The sequence below is a fragment of the Colias eurytheme genome, chromosome 31 (assembly GCF_061535395.1).
Source record: "Colias eurytheme isolate Ceu_HAF_F1 chromosome 31, ilColEury1 Martin Lab GWU primary, whole genome shotgun sequence".
Lineage (NCBI taxonomy): Eukaryota > Metazoa > Arthropoda > Insecta > Lepidoptera > Pieridae > Colias > Colias eurytheme.
In genome coordinates this window covers 3,040,557-3,049,186 of record NC_143010.1, presented here as the reverse complement: position 1 = coordinate 3,049,186, position 8,630 = coordinate 3,040,557, and the positions used below count along the sequence as shown (strand labels likewise).

General features: G+C 35.7%; 2 protein-coding genes and 1 pseudogene across 2 annotated transcripts; all 3 read left to right on the top strand.

The window, feature by feature from the left end:
• Positions 1 to 531: 531 nt before the first annotated feature.
• LOC149895472 (uncharacterized) lies at positions 532 to 1,317 on the top strand. Its single transcript, XM_090118778.1, has one exon. It carries the CDS (start codon positions 532 to 534, stop codon positions 1,315 to 1,317), a length of 786 nt encoding a protein of 261 aa, XP_089974904.1.
• Positions 1,318 to 3,668: 2,351 nt separating this feature from the next.
• LOC149895471 (uncharacterized) lies at positions 3,669 to 4,809 on the top strand. Its single transcript, XM_090119080.1, has one exon. The coding sequence runs from the start codon at positions 3,816 to 3,818 to the stop codon at positions 4,566 to 4,568; it is 753 nt and encodes a 250-aa protein (XP_089975206.1). The 5' UTR covers positions 3,669 to 3,815; the 3' UTR covers positions 4,569 to 4,809.
• A 1,573-nt stretch (positions 4,810 to 6,382) lies between these two features.
• LOC149895470 (co-chaperone protein HGH1 homolog pseudogene) lies at positions 6,383 to 8,165 on the top strand (annotated as a pseudogene).
• Positions 8,166 to 8,630: the final 465 nt, after the last annotated feature.

Sequence of the window (8,630 nt, the reverse complement as noted above, 5' to 3'; positions counted from 1 at the left end):
CGTTTTTTAGTCGATCATGTTACAAAAAATCTGCGCGCCTTGTCTAGCCTGGGTCAGCCTACTGACTATTGGGATGTACTTATGATATTTATTTTATCTTCTAAATTGGACAAATGTACTCTTGTTAAATGGGAAGAGTATCGAAATACTATTGATGACATTCCAACTTTGCAACAATTTCAAAGATTTTTAATCGACCGTGCAGATGTGTTAGAATCTTTAAATCGTAATAAGGTTGGCACTAATAATGAATCCCAAAATAATTCTAAATCACAATTCACGTCATGTCCCTCACAACTAAATTCACAAAAAAATAATAATTTTAATACAAATAGAAATACTAATTCATTTTATACATCTAATCAAAATAAATTAAACGTTTATCTTTGCATAATTTGTAACGAAAATCACAGAATTTATGACTGTCCTACATTTAAGTCTAAAAACATTCAAGATAGGCTGTCGTATGTAAATAAATATAAATTATGTCGAAATTGCCTCAGACAAGGGCATCCTGTCAGTAACTGCCGCATGGGTTCATGTCGACAATGCCAGCAAAAACACAACACTCTTCTCCATAATTCTAATGATGACGTCACTGCCAACTTCAGCACAGATGAGCAAGTTGAACCAAACGAATCTGTAGCCGCCTTTTCTAGACAAATGTCCAAACATGTTCTCCTATCTACAGCATTGATAGAAGTTTTTAACCCAATTAATAAGCAAGTAGAAAAGGTTCGTGCTCTCTTGGATTGTGGCAGCCAGTCTTCATTTGTCACTAAATCCCTGCAACGAAGAATGTCATTGAGAACTTGCCCATTGCAGGCAATGAATGTCATTGGCATTGGCAATAATTCTTCTAATACAGTGCACGAAAGCTGTCTCACTCAATTAAAATCTCTAAATAGCAACTATAGCGTTACTCTTTCATGTCTTGTTCTCAACGAATTGACGGGCCGCTTACCTAAGACGCCAGTTGACATTCAAGGTCTCAAAATACCTAATTCTTTAACTTTGGCGGACCCTGAGTTCTACAAGCCAGCTCCGATTGAAGTTTTAATTGGAGCAGATATCTTCTGGGACATTCTAGAAAGCGAACAGCTTTCTTTAGGTCCTAATAATCCTAAATTGCAAAATTCTAAATTCGGCTGGTTAATAGCTGGCCCAATCAATAATTCTCGTAGTAACGAAATTCATTGCAATCATGCCATAATTACAAACCCTACTTCTAACAAAATTCACAAAATGCTCACAAAATTCTGGGAGCTTGAAGAGCTACCCGAAAAAACTGTTCGAAGTCAAAATGAAATGAAATGAAATGAAATGAAATGAAATGAAATGAAATGAAAATGAAATGAAATGAAATGAAATGAAAAAATTTATTTGTCCATTATATGATTTACAATGAATGTACGACAGTGGGTCCCAAACTAAGTGAAATACTTGTGTCTTGGGACCCTGAGTTGCGCTTCTTGGTTATATACATATGTTATGGACAGTAGAAAGTTAACAAGTAGGTAAATAATCTAATGTAATGGAAGTTAATACAATTAATAAAAAAAAAATAAAAGAAAAACAAAGTACATTATTTTGCGGTTTGGAGCACGCGTGTTCGTGATAGTGTGTGTGGTTTAAGTGTGTGTGTGTTTAAGTGTGTGTGTGTGTGTGTGAGTGAGTGCGTGTTTGTGTGTGTGTGACATTGTTTGTGGGTGAAGGCATATTGTTATAGTGTGTGTCAGCTCAGTGGTCCTTTAAGTAATTGTTCGGTTTCTTCAAAAGACAGCGTATGTAACCATTTCTTTATGACCTTCTTGCATGTGTAGTTCGATAGTAGTGTTATGTTACAATGTTTGTTGACACTATTGTATAAATGACATAGTATGCGAAAAACACTTTCTAAATACCGCCACTCGCTTAGAAAGCGGCAGATTCTGCGTGAAGTTACCCCTAAAGGACTCACCTGACTGCCTCGGCGATTCATATTCTCAAGCTAAAAAACGATTCCTAAATCTTGAGAAAAGATTTAGACGAAATAATATCTAATCACCGCCTGTGATGATGAAGATCAACTTAAATACATTCAAAATTCAGTTTCAAACGCTCTAAATTCAGCTTGTTTTTCTCTACGAAAGTACAAAACTAATTCAAAAAACTTATTTCAAAATTTACACGAAAGTAATACAGAACATTTGACAATCAGTGAGTCGTCGAGCACTCTCGGACTTTGTTGGGATCCATCGAAGGATGCCTTCAATTTTCCAATCGAAATTCCACTTCATACTGACAAAATCACAAAGAGACATATCCTCTCAAGTTCATTTCGAATCTTCGATCCTTTGGGTCTTTTGAGCCCGTGTATTATTCAACCAAAGATGTTGCTCCAAAAATTGTGGCTCAAGGGTGTTGAGTGGGATGAACCTGTGTCGCAGGATATCAAAAATGACTGGTTGGACATTGTAGATAATCTAAAATTTCTTTCAAAATTCGATATTTCTCGCAGAGTTCTTTGTGATTCACCAAAAATCATCGAATTGCATTCGTTTAGCGATGCATCTCAATGCGCTTACGGAGCTTGCATTTATATGAGATCCATATCTAAAGGCGATGAGGTCATGGTGCGACTTCTTTGCTCTAAGTCCAAGGTGGCGCCACTAAAGCCCACCACGATTCCACGTTTAGAGCTTTGTGCCGCTGGTCTCTCTGCAAGACTCTGCAAACAAGTATTGGAGTCGATTAGATTCGTTCCTACAAGAGTCGTACATTGGAGTGATTCTTCAGTAGTGTTGGCCTGGATTAACAGCAATCCTAACAAACTAAAAACTTATGTGGCCAACAGGATAGGCGAAATACAGGAGCTCACTAGCCCACAATCTTGGCGATATGTGCCCACTAAATCCAATCCCGCTGATTTGATCTCACGCGGATTAAACGGCAGTCAACTGCCTCTTAACGATTTATGGTGGTGTGGTCCTGATTTCTTGCTCCGAGACGAGTCCCAATGGCCTAAACTTAACAAAAAATACGAAGAAGACCTACCTGAAGTCAAGGTCCATACAGCCGTCGAATCTGAAATAAATTTTGATTTTAAAAAATATTCTAAATTTACAAAACTTCAAAGAACTTTTAGTTACATTTTACGATTTTTACACAACTCTAAAAAACAAAATAAAAATAATAAACTTACCGGTATTCTATCAACTGACGAATTAAATAATTCTTTTAATTTTATTTGCACGCTGTCCCAAAAACAAAGTTTTAATTCTGAATTTGATAAGTTGTCAAATGGTAAACCTTTAAGCCCAAAATCAAATATTTTATCGTTGTCTCCATTTTTTGATCATCAGGCGAATCTCATAAGAGTCGGTGGCAGGCTCGGTTCATCTGAATATAAATTTGAAAAGAAGCATCCCATTCTTCTAAATTCAACTCATCATGTGACGAAGCTTCTTTTTGAACGCGAACACGTTCGATCTATGCATGCAGGACCGCAACTTCTGTTGTCGATTATCCGCGAATCTGTTTGGCCTGTAAATGGCAGAAAACTAGCTAGGCGCGTTGTCAAAAACTGCGTTACCTGCAGTCGTCTTCGTGGTCAGACTTATAATCCAAAAATGGCTGACTTACCTTCAAATCGCGTCAACGTTGACTTTCCCTTCAAGTCCGTTGGAGTGGACTATGCGGGCCCTTTCTTCATTCTAAATCGTAAAGGACGCGGTGCTAGAGTAGTTAAGTGCTACTTATGTTTGTTTGTGTGTCTGCGTTTCAAATGCATTCACTTAGAGGTCGTGTCTGATTTGACAAAAGATGCTTATATTATGACACTTCGCAGATTTGTGGCACGCCGTGGGAAGCCAACCGAAATGTTTTCCGACAACGGTAAAAATTTTGTAGCTGCCGCGAAAGAATTGAATAGTTTTCTAAAGGCTAATCAGGAACCTCTCTCTGAGTTTGCTGCTCAGGAGGGAATACAATTTTCTTTTATCCCCGCTTACGCTCCTCACTTTGGTGGAATATGGGAGGCCGGGGTTAAGTCCGCTAAATTTCATATAAAGCGAGTCATGGGCAATACTCATCTCACATTTGAGGAACTTTCGACATTGTTTGCTCAAGTGGAGGCCATTCTCAATAGCCGTCCTCTGTGTCCCATGTCATCTTCCCCCAATGACTTCCTTTCCTTGTCCCCAGGGCACTTCTTAATCGGAAGACCATTGAATGCACTGCCGGCTCCTTCGTTGGATAATGCTAAAGAGAGCTCCCTGGATAGATATGGCAGACTTGAACAAATTCGCCAACACTTCTGGAAGAGATGGCAGAAAGAGTATATCTCAGAAATGCAACTACGAACCAAATGGAAGGTTGACAAATCAAAAATAAACGTCGGAGACCTCGTACTGCTTCAAGAGGATAATTCTCCACCACTTTGTTGGCGCATGGGGCGTATCGTTCGATTATTCCATGGAACAGACGGCGTTTGTCGAGTTTCGGACGTCGAAACTACAAGAGGCTGTGTTCGAAGACCTTTGGTTCGACTGTGTCCTCTGCCCACTTCTGATGACCTTCAAGCTTGAAAATCTACGCTTTTCACCGGGGGGAGGATTATGTCTACGCCTGTTAATTTATAATAGCAATCGCGCGCGCACCGACATGAATTGTCATTTTTATTTATTATTTATTGGCCGGGTAGAATGTATTTTTTTACTCATAAAGAAACCTTTGTACAAATGGGGCGTTGGTGTTGAAAATAAAATCTTTATACAAGGAATATTGAGTTTCCCTAAAGAAATTCCAGTTCCCATGCCTAAAGCGGGAACAGTCACGTTCAATTTAAAATTAATAAAATATAAAATTGATGTTCCTTTCACATACAAGGCTACGCTTTACATTGCTTTAAATAAAAATTACCATATTACTATGTACTTGTTGAATAATAATATACTAAAACACCACATTATATGTAGTAGATTTAATAATCTTTACTGTAAATAATTTCATAAACAGAAAGACATAATATGTATCTGTACCTATTTATCATTATAAATTATATTTTTATTAGATACTAGCGGTCCGCCCCGGCTTCGCCCGTGGTACATATTTACGGTTTCACTACATAAGAACCATCCTCGAACGTCAAGGAATATAATAAAAAAAGAATTATCGAAATCGGTTCAGCCGTTCTCGAGTTATGCGCTTACCAACACATTTTGCGATTCATTTTTATATATAAGATGCCAAAATTTTAAACACCTATTTTTAATAAACATTGTATTTTCAAGCTCAATTCGAAATATATTAATAACTATTTACATGCATTTAAGTGCCTGATACGTAATATCTTAACCGTCCATTTATTTTGTATTTAAAAAAATAACAAATTTTAGTTTTAAAATTGTATTTAAAAATCGTTTATATTATTTTCTCTACCGAGTCCTAAGACAGCTTATGACACGAATAAGTTAACAATACTGGCAATAGTCTTAAACCGGCTACTCACTTACCTGCAGCAGGGGCAATATTGGAATTGCACCCTTATTTGGCTTCCTAACTGTGACGTGCATAGTCAAGCAGGGGCAATTTAGAGAACAGCTGAAATTGCTCCGATCGCCAAGCAACCGAGATTGTTATACCAATATTGCCCCTGGGGCAGGTACGTGAGTAACCGGCTTTATTGATATTTTTTTAAGATTTTGTAAATACAAAATATTCACATAATTTTATTGTCTTGCACGTCGTTTATAAAGTCACTTTTTAATCACAATGTTTAAAAATTTACAGTCTATTAGCTGTGCTATTAGTAAAAATAAATGTAAAACTGTTACTGAATAAATATTTTATTAATATTAGATAATATAGCCGTAAGAGATTTTAAAGTTTATCAATTACATATTTGTGATTGCTTTTTTTAGCGATAGAATAATATTGATTGTACTTAGATAAGTGTCGTGTTAGTTTGTGTTTTCAATAAAATATTATATATTACTGCACGCTTTTTGTGTGTTTATTTTTTAACCTTCTTAGACATATGTTCATATGCTGTGTTCATATTATGTATTCATATTAAATCTATTCCAATAGTATGAAACGCTAGTCTCAAGATCAACTAGAAAATCCAGTAGATCTTTTTCAAAAATTCTTCCACAGTTGTGTTTGTACGTGATCCTTGATTGCTATAGGCCATATATATGTGTCGCGGGCGAAGCATGGATCGACCGCTAGTTAACATAAAATACTCTCTTTTTCTTATGTAGAAAACATGTAATTATAAAACAACAAAAAAGGATTTATATAAATCAATTCATGAACAGGAGCATTAGATTACCATAGACATTCAACAATAATGATAAATGACACTAACAAATGTCAACTATAAGCGTATAAGCTGTCGCCTGTCATACAAATTGTAAACATTCAACATTGCATTTCTGTGTTTTACATTGCACATGTTTCACAAATAAACATTAATAATGGCTAAAGATCCACTGGATGAACTAACTGAATTTCTTAAACCAGAATCAAGAATCGACCTGAAACACATTTCTTTAGACCACCTATTAGGAGTATCGGGAACCGATGAAGGAATCAAGGTTTTACTCGGAAAGGAGCAAATTATCAAAAACATTATCGATTTAACGAACGATAGAATAGAAGAAATAAGCAAAAATGCTCTTCTATTACTAGTTAACGTGACAGCGAACGCGGAAGGTGCATTGGAGCTGCTTAAATACAAGCCAGACACGAAGAAAAATATAGTCGAATTATTTATAGGTTATGTCATGGATCCCCAAAAAAAGAACGCAGATGCAGTATGTATGATCTTATCGAACATCACACGGGTGGAAGAAGCATTGGACATATGTACAGAGACTTTTCTGCCGCATCTAAATGATATTCTTAACATATTCGCTAACATAGATTACAACAAAGTCGGTTCCAATTTGAACTACCTCGGACCGATGTTTAGCAACCTAAGCTGTAGTCCACGTATACGCAAATGGTTGACGGAAGAAAACCCGCACATTCCTTTGATAAAGCTCCTCCCGTTTTGCAATTACAACCAATCGAACATACGACGTGGCGGCGCTATCGGTGTTTTACGAAATATATCCTTCGACACATCATACCACAACTTTCTACTATCAAGCGATTTAGATCTACTAACATACTTACTGACGCCTATAATCGGCAATGAAGACTACCCAGATGACGAAATGGACGCACTACCGATAGCATTACAATACTTACCAAAGGAAAAAGAACGTGACGCAGACATAGATATTCGCAAAATGGTTTTGGAAACGCTAAACAAGTTATGTGCTACGAAGCATGGAAGGGAGGTACTACGAAATAATGGCGTGTATTACATATTACGAGAATATCATAAATGGGAAAAAGATCCGAAAGTTTTGCTCGCTTGTGAGAATGTGGTAGATATATTAATACAAAAGGAGGAGGAAGTAGGGGCAGATGATTTATCTAAAGTGGATGTACCGGAGGATATGAAGGAAAAATTTGTAAATATGGATAAAGATTACATTAATGATGTGCAGTCTAGTTAGTATAGAATTTTAATAAAGGACTAGCGGTCCGCCCCGGCTTCGCCCGTGGTACCTACATGTTTAAACTATCCTATCTCTCAAGTTGGATCGAACTGCACATGGTGTGCGAATTTTATTATAATCGGTTAAGTGGTTTAGGAGTCCATTGAGGACAAACATTGTGACACGAGATTTATATATATTAAGATAATACAGATGATGTATTTTAAAGTTTATACTATTGCTTCTCTAGTAGGGTTGTAAATTTTGTTAACAATGAGGGAAGAAGTCTATAATTAAGCAAAATACATCTTAATAATAATATAAATGCGGTTTCTGAGGATGTGTATGAGTGTGTTTGTTACTCTTTCACGCAAATACTACTGAACCGATTACAATGAAATTGAGCAAACATATAGATGGTAACCTTGATTTACACATAGGATAAGTTTTATCCCGGAAATCCCACGGGAACAGGAACTATGCGGGTTTTCCTTTGAAAACCGCGGGCGGAAATCTAGTTATAAATAAATATTAAATATCAAAAATCATTCAAATGTATTTTTTTACCCTGGAATTGATTTGAACATAATTTTGCCAATTTATAGATTGAAAGCGATTTTTAAATATTAAATGTTTAAATAAAAAGCATTTATCAAATGTTTTATTTACACTTTATTTTTTATTTTTACAAAAGCAGCACAGATAATATACATGTGGCAGTAAACTCAAACATTTTTTCTTAAATATACAATAAAACAAAAAAATTATTCATAATTAACATTTGACTAACTAAACACATCAAAACGTGTTGAGCCATTTAATAGTTATGGTGGAATAGACATACATTTTGATACCATTACATTTTGGACAGTTGAATAAAAATTTAATACCATTTTTTATCCTTTAGGCATTTTAATAGAATCTGTCTTCATAAAAAGGCTGAGTTTTTGGACTAAAGTGGCTAAAGGAAAAAGGTTATGTTTTTATTCCTCTGAATAGAAATTCTTCATAATCATACTACTAAGTACTAATATACTAAACAAAACATTGTTAAGTGGTAACTGATAAAAAATACCCAAATTATAAGTTTTTATT

Excerpts from the sequence above, each read along its gene's own strand:
- LOC149895472 (XM_090118778.1), top strand. The coding sequence starts at position 532 with ATGGGTTCATGTCGACAATGCCAGCAAAAACACAACACTCTTCTCCAT.
- LOC149895471 (XM_090119080.1), top strand. The coding sequence starts at position 3,816 with ATGACACTTCGCAGATTTGTGGCACGCCGTGGGAAGCCAACCGAAATG.